Raw genomic sequence first — 18,434 nt, forward strand, 5'->3', positions numbered from 1 at the left:
TGGTGATTAACATAATTAAATTAAATTAAATAAATAAATAAAAATAAAAGTTAGAAAACACTGGGGCGCCTGGGTGGCTCAGTCTGTTGGGCATCTGCCTTCAGCTCAGGTCATGATCCCAGGGTCCTGGGATCGAGCCCCACGTCGAGTTCCCTGCTCTGTGAGGGGACTGCTTCTCCCTCTCCCTCTGCAGCTCCCCCTGCTTGTGCTCTGTCAAATAAATAAATAAAATCTTTAAAAAATGTTAGAAAATACTGTAAGAATAACTACAACAATAATAATCTGTTACTGGTTACACAATATAAAAAGTATGTTAACTGTAACATCAATAACCTAAAATGTAAGTGGGGGGAGAGGGGAGATGAAAGCATAAAGTTTAGAAGTTCTATTGAAGTTAACTTGTTATCAGTTTATTTTTTAAATTTTTTATTTAAAGATTTTTATTTATTTATTTGACAGAGAGAAACACAATGAGAGAGGGAACACAAGCAGGGGGAGTGGGAGAGAGAGAAGCAGGCTCCCCGCAGAGCAGGGAGCCTGATGTGGGGCTCGATCCCAGGACCCTGGGATCATGACCTGAGCCAAAGGCAGACGCTTAATGACTGAGCCACCCAAGCGCCCCTTGTTATCAGTTTAAAATAAGGTGTTATAATTTTAAAATATTTTATGTAAACCTTGTGGTAACCACGAAGGTAAAACCTGTAGTAATTACACAAAAGTACACGATAAAGAAGTCAAACCCTACAGATATCAGAAGACATTGAAACACAAAAAAAGAAAGCAGGATACAGAACAAAGAATAATGGTTCTGTAAAAGTCATAAAAACAATAAAATGGCAAACTAAGTAAGTCCTTACCTATTAATGATTACTTTAAATTGTATTTAATTGGATTAAATTCTCCAATCAATATACATAGGATGGCTGAGTGGATAACATTTGAAAAACATCTAATGATATGTGCCCAGACAGTCTCACTTTAGTCTTAAGGACACACAGACTGACAGTGAAGGGATGGAAAAAGTTGTTGTAAGCAAATGGTATTCCAAAAAACAAACCAAAAAAGTAGGGGTAGCTATACTTCTATCATACTAAATAGACTTAAATATAAACATGGTAAAATGAGACAAAGAAGGTCTTTTACAATTATTATTATGCAGTGATAAAGAGGTCAACCCACAGAACAAGTCTTAGCAAATTCAAGACGACTGAAATCATACCAAGTACCTTTTCTGGCCACAATGGTCTCCAAGTAGAAATCATTAACAGGAGGAAAACTGAAAAATTCATGAATACATGGAAACAAAACAATAGTCTGAATAGCCAAGAGTCAAAGAAGAAATTAAAGGGGAAATAAAAATGTATCTTGACACAAACAAAAATGGAAACACAATGTACCAAAACTTACGGTATGCAGACAGAACAATTCTAAAAGGGAAGTTCATAGCAATAAATGCCTACCTCAGGAAATAAGAAGTATCTCAACCTAATGCTATGCTTTAGGAACTAAAAAAAAAAAAGTGAACACAAAGTTAGCAGAAGGAAGGAAATAATAGAAATTGGGGCAGAAACAAATAAAATGGAGACCAGGAATACAATAGAAAAGACTAACCAAACTAAGAAATGGTTTTTTGAAAAGATAAAATTGACAAATGTTTAGCTAAACCAAGAAAAAAAAATAGAGAGGGCCAAAATCAACAAAATTACAAATGAAAATGAAGAAGTAAATATTACAACTCATGCCACAAAGGATCTTAGGAGGCTACTATGAACAACTATATGCCAACATACTGGAAAACCTAAAGGAAATTGAAAATTCTTAGAAACATACAATCTACCAAGAATGAATCAGAATAAAGTAGAAACTGTGACAGACCAATTATTAGTAAGGAGACTGAATTAGTGATCAAACATCTCCCAAGGAAGGAAGGCCCAGGAACAGACGGCTTCACTGGTGAATTTTACTAAACATTTAAAGAAGAATTAATACAAACCCTTCTCAGACTTCTCAATGTTTGGGAGGAGGGAAGACTCCCGAATTTATTTTATAAGGCCAGCATTACCAAAGCCAGAAAATAACACTAAAAGAAAACTATAGGCCACTATCTCTGATGAATATAGAGGCAAAAATTCTCAATAAAATACTAGTAAACAGGAGGTGCCTGGGTGGCTGTCAGTTGAGTTTCTGACTCTTGGTTTTGGCTGGGGTCATGATCTTGGGGTTATGGGATCAAGCCCCATGTAGGGCTCCGTGTTCAGCAGAGTCTGCTTCCCTTCTTTCTCTGCCCCTCCTCCCACACACACATGCACTCACTCTCTCTCTCCCTCTCTCTCTAGAATAAATAAATCTTTAAAAAAATACTAGTAAACAGAGTTCAGCAGCACATTAAAAAGATCCTTCACCATGATCAAGTGGTATTTATTTTTGAGATACAAGTGTGGTTAAACAGATGTAAATCTGTCACTATGATATATCACACTGATAGAAGAAAAAAATTTTATGATCATCTCAATGGACACAGGAAAATCATTGGGCAAAATTCAATAACCATTCATGATAAAACCTCTTAATAAATTAGGTATATAACAAACATACCTCAACATAACAAAAGCTGTAGATGACAAACCCACAGCTAACATGATACTTAATGACAAAAGGTTGAAAGCCTTTCCTCTAAAATAAGGAACAAGACAAGGGTGCCCATTCTCACTCCTCCCATTCAAGATATTACTGAACTCCTAGCCAGAGCAATCAGGCAAGAAAATATGAAAGCCCATCAGAATTGGAAAGGAAGAAGTGAGATTGTCTATTTGCAGATAACATGATTTTATACACAGAAAATCTGACAGACTCCACCAAAGAACTGTTATATCCAATCTACAAATTCAGTGAAGTTGCAGGATACAAAATTAACATACAAAATAAGTAGCATTTTTATATAGTAACAATGAATTATCTGAAAAAGAAATAAACTGATCCCATGTATAATAGCATTGAAAGCAATAAAATACTTAGGAATAAATTTAACTAAGGAGGTGAGAAATCTGTACCCTCAAAACTGTAAAATAGTGATGAAAAAAATTTTAGACAGAAATAAATGGAAAGGTATCCCATGTTCACAGATTAGAAGAATATTAATAATGTCCATACCATCCCAAAGCCATCTATAGATTTTTTTTAAGATTTTATTTATTTATTTGACAGAGAGAGACACAGCAAGAGAGGGAACAGGGGGAGTGGGAGAGGGAGAAGCAGGCTTCCTGCGGAGCAGGGAGCCCGATGCGGGGCTCGATCCCAGGACCCTGATCATGACCTGAGCCGAAGGCAGACGCTTAACGACTGAGCCACCCAGGCGCCCCAAAGCCATCTATAGATTAAATGCAATCCCTATCAAGATTCCAATGGAATTTTTCACAGAAACAGAAAAAAAACAATCCTAAAATTTATATGGAACCTCAAAAGACCCCAAATACCTGAAGCAATCCTGAGAAAGAACAATGTGGGAGACATCACACTTCTGATTTCAAGCTATATTATAAAGGTATAGTAATCAAAACAGTATAGTACTGGCATAAAAAAAGACACCTAGACCAATGGAACAGATCTGAGAGCTCAGAAATAAACCCATGCAAGGGAGCCAGGAATACTCAATGGAGTAAAGACTGTCTCTTCAACTAATGGTGCTGGGAAAATTGTATATTCACACATAAAAGAATAAAACTAGATCCCTATCTTACACCATGTACCAAAGTTAACTTGAAAAGGATTAAAGATGCCCATGTAAGACCAGAAACCATCAAAATCCTAGAAGAAAACACAGGAGAAAAGCGCCTTTACATGGGTCATGGCAGTGATTTTTTTGGGTAGGACACCTAAAGCACGAATCACAAAAGCAAAAGTAAGTGGGGCTACATCAAACTAAAAAGCGTCTGCACAGCAAAAGGAACCATCAACAAAAGTAAAAGACAACCTTCAGAATGGGAAAAATATGTGCTAACCATGTATCTGATTAAGAGTGAATATCCAAAATATATCAAGAACTCCTACAACTCAATAGTAAAAACTCAAAATAATCCAATGCAAAAATGGGTTAATACCTGAATAGACATTTTTCCAAAGAAGACATCCAAAGGACCAACAGGTATACGAGAAAATGCTCAGCATCACTCATCAGTAGGGAAATGCAAATCAAAACCACAATGACTTATCACCTCACACCAATTAGATTGACTGCCATCAAAAAGACCAGAAATAACAAATGCTGAAGAGGACATGGATTAAAAGGAACACTTGTGCATTGTTGGTGGGATTGTAAATTGGTGTGGCCATGGTGGAAAACAGTATTGAGGTTCCTCAAAAAATTGAAACTGAAACCACCATATATATGATCCAGCAATTTCACTTTGGGGAATATATCCAAAGGAAACAAAAACACTATGTCAAAGTGCTGGGCGCCTGGGTGGCTCAGTTGGTTAAGCAACTGCCTTCGGCTCAGGTCATGATTCTGGAGTCCCGGGATCGAGTCCCACATCAGGCTCCCTGCTCAGCAGGGAGTCTACTTCTCCCTCTGACCCTCCTCCCTCTCATGCTCTCTGTCTCTCATTCTCTCTCTCGCAAATAAATAAGATCTTAAAAAAAAAAAAATTAAAAAAAAAAAAGTGCTATCTGCATCCCGACATTCATAGCAGCATTATTTACAATGGTCAAGACATGGAAGCAATCTAAGTGTCTATCAGTGGATGAAAGGATAAAGTACAGTATGTGTAGACATTAGTCAACCATTAAAAAGGAGGAAATCCTGCCATTTGTGATAACATGGATGGACCTTGAGGGCATTATGCTAAGTGAAGCAAGTCAGAGAAAAACAAATACATGATCTCACATGTCGGGGGAAAAAAACAACAACCAACAACTCAGGGAAAAAGCAATCAGATTTGTGGTTACCAGGGTAAAGATAGGAGTGAAAGAGGGAAAATGAGATGCAGGTGGTCAAAAAGTACAAACTTCCACTTATAAGTAAGTACCAGGGATATAATATACAGCATCAAGACTATAGTTAACATTGCTGTGTGGTATATATGCAAGTTAAGAGAGTAGATAGCAAGAGTTCTCATCACAAGGAAAAATACGTATTTTTTATATGAGATGACAGATGTTAACTTACTGTGGTAATGTCACAATATACGTGAGTAAAATCATTACGCTATACACCTTAAACTGTGGTCAATTACATCTCAATAAAACTGGAAAAAAAATTTTTTTTACATGTTGGGAAGATAAAAAAAAAACCCTGTAACAATCTGATATATAAAAAAGGTGTCTCACTTCATTCCTTCTGTATTTGTTTACTAGTGATGCTGAACACTCTTTATGGGTCGTTTGTCAGTCTTCTGTGCACTGCCTTAACGAGTCATGTGCTCATTTTGTTACAGAACAGTTTTACATTCTTTTTAATTTGTAGGCTCTGTTTATATACTAAGATCCATTATTAAATATTGCAAGAATTTCCCCCTGTGTTTCACTTGCCTTTTACCTTATCTCATGGTGGGTTTTTTTTTCGGTGAGGGTACGTAAGTTTTACACTTTCATATAGCCGAACACCAATCTTTTCTTCTGTGGTTTCTCTCTTTGCTTTTATGCTCCCACCCAAAGGTATCTCTAAAACACAAATCTGATCATACCCCTCCCTTAATGAAAATCTTCCAGGGGCTCTTGGGGCATAAAAGTCCCAGCTCCTCCTGGTGCTCCAGCCCCAGCCTACGGTCAAGCCCATAGGCACTCAGCTTATAGTCCCGCCAAGAATTGTACTCCGCTTGGAAAGTCACCCCTCCACAGGCTCCTTCCCACCTCAGCCCCCTCTTCCTGTACATCACCGAAGTCCCAGCTTGGATATGAGCATCTCCTGTATAATAGCACCTGGTCTTCACGGGGCTCTGTAGTGGTTTGTAAAGTGAGTAACTCAAATGACAAGAAAAGTCTAAAATGGCAAACAGGAGAAATGGCTCTCAGGGCCAGTTTAGGATCACGGGATTGGACTCCTGAGGGGCTGGGGGCGGAGGTTTTGTGACAAGCAAGGGAGAGAAATGAGGGCACAGAGCCCAGGCAGCAGGGGCAGGGTGCTCAGAGGTGGGTGGAATGGAATATGGGTACATGTGGGGGGCTGAGCTGCGAGCAGAGAGAAGGGCAGATCAGCGGGCACCAGTGCTAGGCCAGGACGGGGATCCCCATAAAGCTGAAGGACAGTGCCAGGGAGGGGCTCAGTTCTGAAGGCACAGGGCAGTAGTCACTGGAGATCCCCAGCAGGAAAGTCTGTCTCACCACTGAAACCCCTTTTACCCACAGAGTCTCCCACACCAGCACATGACGCTGCTGGCTTTCTAGTTTCATAGGCCAGAAACTGATCACTTGTCTCCTCTTCCTCCCACGCCCCACATCCCGTCTGTCAGCAGTTCCTGGGGGCTCTACCTTCAAAATTTAACCAGACCATGATACTGCATGATTCCATTTAGAGGACATCCTGGAAAAGGCAAAACTGGAGGGACAGAAAAAAGATCTGTTGCCAGAGGCTAGGGGAGGGGGTGACAAAGGATCTCGTGGGGATTGGGTGGCTAATGGAACTCTCCTAATACCCTGACCGTCGTGGCAGTCACACAGCTGCAGGCATTTATCAAAACTCACAGAACCGGAGACTAAAAAGGCTGAGTTTTACTTAAGTCCATTATACCTTACTAAAACTATGGGGAAAAACATCCACCAGGCTCCAACCATTTCTCACCTCATCTCATCCTCTCGGCGATGGGCATGGTCCAGGGCGCCATCATTCTTCTTACTTGGATTTTCGCTACAGTGGGCTCTTCACCACTCCTGCGCCCCTGCTCTGGCTTCCCTGTGGTCTGGTCCCCACACTGCAGCCAGGGTGGTCCTTTTAAAACCAAAGTCAGAGTTCCTTAGTCTGGGACTCAGAACTTCAGAGGTAAAGGAACTCTCCAGAGGTTTCTCTTCTCACAGTAAAGGCTGAAGTTCTCACATGGCCACCAAGAGCCTACATGACACAGTTTTCTGTCACTCCCCTGGTGACTTCCTCTTAACCCCCTCCCCCATACCCCTCCCCCGCAGGTGACTCCACTCCAGCCACCATGGATGGCCTCCTCGCTCCTCCTTGGACATGCACTGCATGCTCCCTTCTCGGGGTGCTCTGTCTGGAATGTGTTTGCCCCTGATTTCCATTCACATGGGCCCCTCCCTCATCTTTCAGGTCTTTGCTCAAATAGTATCTTCTTCTTTTTTTTTTTTTTAAAGATTTTATTTATTTATTTGACAGGGAGAGAAAGACAGAGAGAGAGGAAACACAAGCAGGGGGAGTGGGAGAGAGAGAAGCAGGCCTCCCGCGGAGCAGAGAGCCCGATGTGGGGCTCGATCCCAGGACCCTGGGACCATGACCTGAGCCGAAGGCAGACGCTTAACGACTGAGCCACCCAGGCGTCCTCAAATAGTATCTTCTTGAGGTCTTCCCTGAGCACCCTCATTACAATTGCTGCCCAGGCACCCACCCACCTCACACCCCCATTTGCTATAGTCTCGCGTTTTATTTTTTCTCACAGATCATACTTCCGTCTGACATCCACATATTTTGTTCATTTTGTTTATTGTGTGATTCGTCCTCATGTCAAGGAGGACAGGGACTTCTGTTTTATTTCCTACTGCCCTTCTGTACCTTGGACATTACTATTTGCCTGGGAGAGAATAGACACTCAGTTAAATTTTGTAGCTGGAGTAAAGGCAGGCAAGAGTCCCAAGAACCAGCAGAGATGGTCATCGCTATGTCCACATCTCAGTGCCCCCGAATTTCACTCAGCTGCTCCCCACACATAGTCCTGGACGACATCAACTGTAGGACCAGTCTGTGGGGGCCGGTGTTGTGGGGTGGTGGCTCTCCTTCCTGCCTTCCCTTTTTGTTTCCCTGCCACCTCAGATGGCTAACTTAACAGATGCCTTCTCTCAAATTTCTCTCTAGAAGCAGATGTTCCAGGAGAGGAGTAGCCGGATGCTGCAGGCCTTGTCCCCGAAGCAGAGCCCTGTGAGCAGCCCCACCAGGAGCCGGTCCCCCTCCCGCTCCCCGTCGCCCACCTTCACGTGGCTCCCGAACAAAACCTCACCCCCCTCCTCGCCCAAAGCAGCCTCAGCCTCCATCAGCAGCATGAGTGAGGGGGATGAGGATGAGAAGTAAAGGCTGCCAGCAGACAGCAAGGGCTGCACCACACAGGCTTGGGCGAGGGTGGGGTCACCGGGTGTGCCTGGGTGGGGTTGGAAGGGTAACGGTCGCAGGAGCTGTAGCTCAGCCAAGGGAAGGCCTGGGGACCAGCTCTCCCTCAGTCTCCACTCAGCCTAAGACTTGGGCTCTGCATGGAGGTTTCCAGCCAGACAACCTTTACAAACCTTCTTAGCAGCATCTAGAATCACTCTACTTTAACCTTGCTAAGGAAAGATGCAGGGCACCCCCAGGAGATTTGCACTGAGTCGGGTGTCTTCTGCTTTGGTCCTTACACCCACCCCTACCAAGTCCACCACCCATGGAAGCGGCTGTTCCCTCAATCTGCTACTTCCAGCTCATAAGGGCCCTGCACGTTGCCTCCTACCACCCAAGCTCTGCCAGAATAAAGTTGTTTCCGATAGAGGTGGCAAAGTGCTTCTGAAATAGTCAAGTGAAAGATCAATTCCAATCTTCTCAGTTTAGCCACTGAGACCTGATGTTGCAAATTCTTTGCAGTTCTAGAAATGTGGTGCATAGACAAAGACATGCTTTAGGCCAGATATATAGAAGGTCATCTAGTATGAACCTTAACTTCTTATTTAGAAGACAGTTCTGTCGAGGAGAACACCACAGAAGGCCTAATATGTTCCTGGTTGTACTTTTCATCATTGGTTTGACTTCATGTTTTCCAGAAATTACCTTAATCTGTGGGAAATGCAACAAAGAAAAACATTTTATATGTATTTATATATGGTTATATATATATATATGTATGTATGTATATATATATATATATATATATATATATATATATATAAAGAGGAGCTGCTTTGCTTTGGCTCTGAGTTTAGCAGATGGTAAATGTCGCCTGGAGCTTCTCCTTAAAAGATGTTAACTCTGGAATGGCTTTTCCCATTTCTGAGCAGTTAACAATTTCATAGACCTCAAGTACAGTTTGACGTACCAAACCACATAGCACGTATCTGTTCTCTGTATGCTCCAAGTATGCTATCCAGGGTGTATACCCTATGCAATATGAACATATGGTGGTAGCCTTTTACAGTATACGCTCCTGCTCTCACCCTAATCCCCCGCTGAAATCCTTGGTCTAAAGGACTACCTGGTTCCCTTGTGACTTGGGCACTTTGTCAAAAACTCATCCTGGATTCCTGTAGAAATGTCTTGTCCCAACCAGGAAACGAGTATGTTGTTCTCATGGCCTCCCATCGTGTTTTTTGGTTAGAGGGAGGCTCTGAAGAGTTTCCCAGAGCACTGTGGGAACCTCAGTTTGATCTCAGCATTGAAATGGTCTACGTGGTTGTATAGTTATCCCCAGCCCTAGGTTTGCCAAATGGGCCGAAGAGCCTCAGCACTGCTGTTGAGTTGTTTGACGTTACTGTCCGCTAACGACAGGGAGGATAGCCACAGATAGAGTCAGGGCGTAGAACCACACTCCTAGGTAGATGAGGCATTGCCTGTCTGTGCCAGGAAAGCCAGAGGGAGAGCTGGAGCCTGACTGAGCAGAGGCCCAAACCAGCAATTTGTGGGCAGAGCTCAACATCTCCTGTGACAGAAACACCCCTTTTCAGAGGCCTTGGGAACCAGCCTTTCTGGGTGACACGTGGGGCAACCAATGAAGGAAGGTGGCACGTCTTTCCCCCTTGTGTCGGGGTTGAACTACCTCCCTGGCCACCTGGACATAAGTGGTGTTTACTGGGAAGCGAAACCATGAGGCTGAGCTGGCTTGGAACACCCTTGTTCCTGGCACGCTCTCTCCAGGGTTCTCTTGAGCACTCACGTGGGACAAAGAGCTGGCGGGAACGTGGCACGCGAGAAGGAAGCTTTCTGTAGCCAAGGCCTAGAGCACTGCTCTGCAGAGGGAACCAGGTCCCAGTTTTGCATTGTGCCCTTCTGCTCGTTCCAGCTGGTTGACACTTGGGGCAGTGCAAGGATAAGCACAGCCAGGCAGGGCGAGGTGGGGAGAAGAAGGGCAGAAAGAAGGAGCAAAGAGGGGCCTGGAGAGAGGGAAGGCCATTATGGAAAATCTGTGCTCTCAACCCGTTGCTGGACCTCGCTGGGTAGGGGCAACTATTTTGGGAAGGCCTTTTATGTGCTTATTCCATGACCCAAGGCAGACAGAGTCGCTCTTACTTGAATTGTGCTCTGAAGCAAATAACGTGGGGCTCTAGCAGGCTGATTCTGTGCTTGCAGGCCTTCCACACCGTACTGACAGGTGTCCCTTGTGTGACTCAGACTCAGTGCCGTCACAGCTGCCGGTGATGGCACGTGACCAACACCTGGTTCATTCCAGGGACGGGCTGAAACCGCGCACAAACCATTCTAAATCTCACCTTATGTCCCCACCCTGTTCTCTAACAATCCCTCCCCGCTGTCCTGAGGCTATGAGACTACTGAGAAGGAATGGGGGCGGGGATTCTGCAAGCCAACCTGTAACACTCCTGGCCATCGGTGTCTTCCAGTTCCCCCTTTCCAGGAGGAGATGGGGGTGCCCTTCGTTTGGGTCAACCGGTTGACAGTCATGGCCACAAGTGAGTCAGGGCTGGAGTGAGAGATGTACAATCATGTGCAGCCTTAAGAGGCAAGCAGAAGTGACAGGAAGCAAGGAAGTGTCCCTTCTGCCCTAGAAAGGGAAGGAAGCTTTCGACCGAGGACTGCAGAGCAGTACTGAGGGTTGCAGAAGGAGAGGAGGGGGCAGGTGAGGAAGACGGGTGGGCAGCAATGGGCTGGAGGGGAGGGTGTGGGGGAGCAGGGCCTTTCTGCTCCCTTTCAAAGTGTCACTCACCCCCTAACAGGTGAAGAAGGAAGGCTTCCTTTCAGAGACACCCAAGGTTAGTGAACGCCCACGCAGGGTGGGGGTGCCGCGCCCCCGAGCTCCCCGGGGCCACCACTTCTCCGTTCGCTGCCACGTCCTCTACCCAGGGCCCTGAAGTCAAACGTTCACCCTTCCGCCAGCTACAAACACACGGGAAACTCCAATAGCCTAGTCACACTGAAAGGCCCGTTGCTGGCAAGCCGCCCCCGTGTGCCAGGACCTTAGAAAAGGCAAGGAGACCAACCTCAAGAGGAGCCACCCTGCGCCCCAAGGCTGCCTTCTGACCTGCTCTGTGGGCTTGCAGGCTTGCTCCAGGCCTCGGGCTGTAGTCACTGTGAGTCCATCCCTTGAGGGAGGGACGGGAAGAGCGTGCATTTGTTTTCTCTTCATCTTCAGGACTTCTTTTAGCACCCAGGCATACCCCAGAGAGAGAGAGACGGGATGGCCTCACAGACTCAGCTGAATCAGATGAGCCCGGTTGGAGCAGAGAGGTTCCTGTTCCTCAGGCATCCATTCAGCGCTAGTCTAGGCCACCAGTCTTTTTTTTTTTTTTTTTTTAAGAATCAGCTCATAAGGCATTTGCAACTTCTACTTCTCTCTAGACTTTTTTTGTTTTGTCACTGCGATGTGTCCTGAGACAAAGCCATAAGAAGAGCATACATACTTAAGACTCTGCTGTACATACAAGACGACGAAGACTCGTCTGGGTTCAAGTACGACCTTACTACGCCCAAGCATTTGCTCTGGTGCTGAATAACGCGAACTACTGGAATCAGCCCTCCACCCCTGGCCCCTCGTCCCTCCCCACCCACTCCCGCCCCCCAAGAGAACACAGCATTCCCAACTTGTTTATAAATAAAGGGATGCATAATTGCACTTCGGCTTGTCGCGTTTCCTACAAGTGTGCTACGGTGTTCCCGTTCATGAACTCCCGCTCGTGGAGGTGGCGGCGGTCCTGCCCGCGCCGTGTCGCGCGGGGCACCGTCCTGCAGGTGCCAAAGGGCCCACACCTGACGGCGAAGCTCGTGAGGAACAGACCCACCTGGAGGGGAGGTCACACTGGGGGGCCCAGTCGGGACCTGGGACCTCGGCCAAACCGCTTCACTTCCGTGGCCTCAGGGTCTGCTTTTGTCAATTGAGGGGGTTGATGGAAATGGCTGCCGAGGTCTTCTCTGGAAAGGTCTCTGAATTTATGACGCAACCCGGGTCGTCCCTACGCTTCTGCAGCTAGGAGGCTGCCACGACGCGACCACGAGAAAGGGCTTAGCTCTCCCTGGGCAGAAAGCTGGAGAGGGGGCCCGCGCGGCCCCTGGGACCTCCACTCCTGCCGGCTTGCGCGGCCGCGCCCCCGCCTCAGCCTCCACAGGCGCGCGGGCTCCACCCACCTTCCTGATGAAGCCACCTACCGGCTGCTTCGCACCTGTACCGGAACGGGGGGCGGGGCCCCTCCCGCCACTTGAAAGGTGGGGGGGGTGGGGGGAGTGGGGCGGGAAGCGCCTTTGACGAGAGGGAAGCCGATCGATGGGAGTGGGGGCGCTAAATCTCGATCCCAAATGCCAGCAGTGAGGGCCCAGGTTACCGTACCGGGAAGTGCGAGCAGCCCTCCACCGGCCCAACCGGGGAGTTTCTATTAACTCCACCTGGCGAGCTTTAGCCGCGAAACGACAACAGTTCTAACATTAGCTCTAGAAGAAACAGCCACGCCTGTATCCAGCCAGGGAAGCCATTTAAAAACACAATACCTATTATTCATAGACCATATTACTTGGCTTTGCCACTCAGATCAAACACATTCTTGACAGATCGTAATTACGGTAACAGCTACAGGTTTCTTCTGGACTTCGTGATACCTCGGAAATGTTCTCAACGGAAAAATCCGTTCTAAGGCATAATAAAATTCATATTGGGCACGTACTGCATGGAGCACTGGGTGTTATACGAAAACAATGGATCGTGGATCACCACATCAAAAACCAATTATGTATTGTATGGTGACTAACATAACATAATAAAATTTAAAAAAATAAAATTCATATTGAAGAACTCTGATATTTGCCCTGAAGAGAATTAGCTTTTGTTAATAAACAGAACCCCTGGGATAAAAGAAGTACACTATCAAAAATGTTTACACACAAACACACACACGGTCCTCTGGTACTGGAGTCCTCATTGGATGTTGGAGTTGACTGTTTAAGCAACTTCTTCAGGTATTCCGCAGGAGCCCTTAGACAGAAAGACTCCCACCGAGATGCCATTCGGATAAAGCATGACAGTTCATCAGCCCCGAAATACATACCCAGTGATCGAATCCTTTAAGAAACCATCAAGTAAAAACCAATAAACCACCAGTAAAACCTGAAAATATCATTAACAGCATAAATACCTGTCAGTACTAATTGATCTTTGTTAGGCCCAGCTGCACTGCCATAAACTTACATTCTAAAAAAAAAAACCTTATTAGCTGAATCTCAGCAGCTGCGGACCGAATGTGGGAAACGTGAGGAGAAAGCCTTAGTGCAGGGTTGACTTGTCTCCTACAAGCAATTTTTGCTCTCCTTACCTTCATTCTCTCTCTTGGGGGGCAGGGAAAGGAATTGATGTGCCAGGTTACTGTACTTGTATTCACAAAAGCAGAGTTCTGATGGAGGGATTAGACATTACTAAAATATTTGATACGTAACCTTCCATTTTAAAAGAATTAATGAATCTATACCTGAAAGAGTTGGGATACTTTACCCCTTCCACAGGGACCTTTTCAGCTAATTATACTTGCAAATGAACTTGTCACTCGAAAATTTCCAAGTTCAAAGAAAAATCTGTCATCTTCTGCCATGCACATAGCTTGAGGAAGAAACCAGTCTTTCTTGTCTGGTCGTCACATTCCACTGGACGGACGTTGACAAGATGCCATTCACTAGTCTGCCCACACAACAGCATGAACACAACTGAGTCAGTGATTATTTTTTTCCATATCTGATACCCAGGAATTAACAATAATAGAAAGAAGTTGAAGAGGTGTATATTAGTTTCCTACTTCTGTCACCAACTCAGTGGCTTCACACAACACAGGTTTATTATTTTTCAGCTGTGGAGGTCAGAAGTCCAAAATGGGTCTTACTGGGCTAAAATTAAGGTGTCGGCGGGGCTGGATGCTCTAGGGGAGAATGTTTTCTTGCATTTTCCAGCTTGTAGAAGCTGCCTGCATTCCTTGGCCCGTGGCCCCCTTCCATCTTCAAAGCCAGCAATGGCCAGTGCAGTCTTTCTCACATAATACTACTCCAACATGCCTTCTGCCTTTCTCTTCTAAGGGCTCTTGTGTTTACATTTGCCCCACGAGGATAATGCAAGAAAATCTCTCTACCTTAAGTTCATCAGCAACTTTAATTCCTTCTTGCCATGTAATATAACATATTCCCAAATTCCGGGGATTACGATGCGGACATCTTTGGGGAGCCATTATGCTGTCTACCACAAGGTGACTGATAATCATCATAAACCCTTGAACCTTTTTCCAGTTCCTGAGTTGAGAAACAGTAACCCTCATGCAGACAGATTCATATTCCTCTTTTTAACATTCCTGTGTTTACTCATGATGAACCTGCTTAAAATGTTTCTCCCAAGTCTTGACGTCCACAAGAGAAGCACAGAATAGGTATAATGGAAGATGTCTGACCCAAATGAACATGTTAATCGGCCCATGAGGAGAGACGTGTTGGGTCTTCAACTTACGAACACAGAGCCATGGCTGGTAGAGAAGGAAGTTTAAGAGTCCCCCTGCCCCATTCTCTGTACATATCCTCCAATTCATACTTGGCTATCTCAAGAAGACAAGAAGCAAAGGGCAGTTAACCAAAGCCTTTGATCATTGGTTATGTTCCTGCTGAAACAAGCCCAGGAATACAGTTTTTGACTATCAGGCAGAATCTGTTTCCTGCCTATTCTCCACCTGGTTTTGGTTTTTGGTTGTTCTGGTTCTTGGATGTTGACCACAGCCACCTGAAGCTAGAACTCCCTTGCAGCCATCCAGTATCAAAGTACTCCATGCTCCTTTCTAGAGCAACTTATTTTCCCATTGTGGCCTTTTATTAGCATTTTAACTTAAGGCCTATCATACATTCCTGTCTGGAGCATTCAATAAACATTTGAATGAGCTGCTAGGTCCTGGGGATGCAAAGATGAAAGAGGACACAATCCTGCCCTCACACCAATTTCAGCTCAGTAGCTAGACTCTCAACCCTGACCTCTCCTGACTGGCCCTACCTTTGATTTTCCTGAGCTCTTGATGAACAGTCCAAGTTCTGATTCTGCCAAATAGAGTTTTTCAATGATTTTACTGACAACTAATTTTGCATTATTTTACTCATCTCTTTGGGTGTGGGTGCTGTAACTTTCTCCGAGTGCAAGGACTGCTAACTCTTACTCAGAGTGGGGGAAAAGAAGTAGATTTTTTTTTTAAGATTTATTTATTTATTTGACAGAGAGAGACACAGCGAGAGAGGGAACACAAGCAGGGGGAGCGGGAGAGGGAGAAGCAGGCTTCCCACTGAGCAGGGAGCCCGATGTAGGGCTCAATCCCAGGACCCTGGGACCATGACCCGAGCCAAAGGCAGATGCTTAACGACTGAGCCACCCAGGCACCCCGAAAATAAGTAGATTTTAAATAGATTTTCAGTTTATTAGAAACCACTCTTTGAGGATGCTGAATGGAGGAGGCTGATGATGTCCATCCCTTAGCTAGACCCATCAACAGTGAGGCTCTAGGTGAGCTACCAAAGTCCCAAGGCATCAGCACACATTTTCCTTCAAGGCCTTCACATGTGCGGAGCCTGGGCCAGAACTCTCCCATGTGGACAGAGCTGTTTGATGAATGACGTGGCCATCCGAGGTCTCACCCCAAATTCCTCGATTGCCCTGTGACTGACGGGCCTCTCTCACCTGGATAATGGGGCAGTATTTGCCCTCATAAACTTGCTATTTTGTTACCAGTTGAAGCCCTAGGAAGAGAGCAGTTTTCATATAGGAAGTTCTGTTCCAATTACAGTGCAAGGTGACAATAATTATCTCTAACTTTAGAAACAGTTACACTATATGAAACTGTTACTAAGGAACTGTGGAAGCTTCTGCATCCATCACTGTTATTAAAAATCATTACCATGTTTATTTTGTTTGAGGACTGGCAAATTCTGTTTGGACAAGACTGCCAGAGGACAGCAAGAGTATCATTAGCTTAGAGTTTCTTGTACAGTAAGAAACAGCAAGGCTGCTCAGTTGCCCCAAATTCAAATCAACAAGGCCTTTGATCTCTTCTAAGTATCTTCCAGTTACCTGTGAAACAGAACATCAATAAAGTTGCAAGGACCCTGGGACCCACTCTGTGTGAGGGAGACAGGATTTGCTGCCGCCAGCATTCTACTGTTCTCAAAGGCGGGTCTGTAGTTGGGACTTCTTCAGTGGTTTTCAACCTGGCCACATGTTAGAATCTCCTAGGAAGTATTTCCCAGAGACCATCGGATGGAATGGATCCGAAGTGGGGTCCAGGACTCAGAGGTTCCAATGAGACCAGGTTGAGACCCTCCGGGCTATACTTAATACTTCAACTCAGGTAACAAAGCGAGCCTTGGAGAGTAACTGGATTCAGAGGTTGATGATCAACGGCTTATATGACAAAGACGAGAACTGATCCGCCATACAGCTATGACAGGAAAAGGTCTAGGTATCATTTGCTTATTCAAAGAGAGACTATTAAGGTGATAAAAGTGTCAGAAACAGGCAGTGGGCAAAGGATTCGTTTTAAGACCAACATTTAGAAATGCCCAAGGTACTGTTAAGCATCCAGCCCTATCACTATTGAAAATGGGTGCCCAATGTTAAAAATTCAACAGCATGTAATGGCTATTTATAGCTGCACTGTCCAACATAGTAGCCACCAGCCACGTGTGGCTTTTTAAATTTGGATTAATACAGGGCACCTGGGTGGCTCAGTCGGTTAAGCGTCTGACTCTTGATTTCGGCTCAGGTCATGATCTCAGGGTCCTGGGATCCAGCCCTACGTTGGGCTCTGCGCTCAACACGGGAGTCGGCTGGAGATTCTTTCTCTCCCTCTCCCTCTGCCCCTCCCCCAGCTCGTGCATGCTCTCTCTAAATAAATAAAAATCTTTAAGAATATAAAAATAAATTTAGATGAATACAACTTCAATTGAAAATTCAGTTCCTCAGTTGAACCAACCACATTTTAAGTGTTCAGGCGGCCAGTGGCGACCATATTGGACAGCTCAGGTAAAGAACATTGCCATCGCCACGTTCTCGTGGTGGACAGTGGTCTATGGGAACCCTTCCCAGAGGCAACCCCTCCTACACGATGCCTTAGGATTTATTTGTGTTATCAAAGGGTACATTTATGTGTTAGTACGATGTGAACATCTGAAAATAGCAGATAATCATTTGCAAACATGCCTGAAGTCATTGGAAAACCTTGAAAAGACCGAGAAGGAAGTCAAAACGTACACAGAGGGGCAGTGCCCTGCAGCGGCTTCCCAGAACCACAGACGTTTGAGTTGGAGGGTCTCTTGGTGAGCCTCAACCATACATCCCGTATGATTTCCAAACCAGGCCGGAGTGGCTGCAACAAGAACGCTATTCCCTAGTCGTGAAGGATTTGTTAGCACAGTGGCTGACTTTTGGTAAAACCAGACAGATACTTGAAAACTACGAACAAAAGCCAGGGTCACTTTCAAGAGCCACTGCTTCTGTATGCTTTGGGCAAAACAGATCGCAACATGAGAGCAGTTGATTAGTACCTGCTTCCTATTTTAGGTTTTAAAGAGTGCCATAAAACAGCCGACCTGGAAAGAACTTTGGAACCATGGAGTCCAACTCCCTAATTTTATAGACAAGGAAACCAAGGCACAGTAGAATCAAGGCAGATGTGCTGACTTCCCCATTAGCAGCATGCCCCAAAAATCATTTAAACCCAAGTTTCTTGCATCGAATTTTCTAGGTCTGTTTTTTTAGTGATAAATATACAAGAGAGCAGGTATGTGGCTCTCAAATTTTAAAAAGACCATTCACCATTGAATGTTGCATAAAAGAATGACACACTGGCTAATAACATGAAGACCACATCTCTGAGTTCTTCAGCAAGTCCAGAAGCGCAGCCATGTGTCTTCGGAGGCCCTGGGTTCTGGTGTCGGTGCCACCCCAGTCCCTCAAAAGACACCATGGAATCAACAGCCCTTTAATTGCAAATTTCAAGTTGTTTATCTTCTGCGTATTCCATATGGCAACAGTCCCCAACTTACACTTTTTAAAGAATTCTCCCATGGCATTTGTTAAAATATAGATTCCAAAGCC

At 45.1% G+C, this 18,434-nt stretch overlaps 1 protein-coding gene across 1 annotated transcript in view; it reads left to right on the top strand.

The window, feature by feature from the left end:
• PCYT1B (phosphate cytidylyltransferase 1B, choline) overlaps positions 1-8,993 on the top strand; it is a 109,519-nt gene extending 100,526 nt beyond the window's left edge. The window contains exon 8 of the mRNA XM_021705676.1: positions 8,015-8,993. Coding sequence (XP_021561351.1) covers positions 8,015-8,227 — 213 coding nt within the window. The 3' untranslated portion in view covers positions 8,228-8,993. The remainder of the gene's footprint in view (positions 1-8,014) is intronic.
• Positions 8,994-18,434: the final 9,441 nt, after the last annotated feature.

Source organism: Neomonachus schauinslandi, chromosome X, assembly GCF_002201575.2.
Source record: "Neomonachus schauinslandi chromosome X, ASM220157v2, whole genome shotgun sequence".
Classification (NCBI taxonomy): domain Eukaryota; kingdom Metazoa; phylum Chordata; class Mammalia; order Carnivora; family Phocidae; genus Neomonachus; species Neomonachus schauinslandi.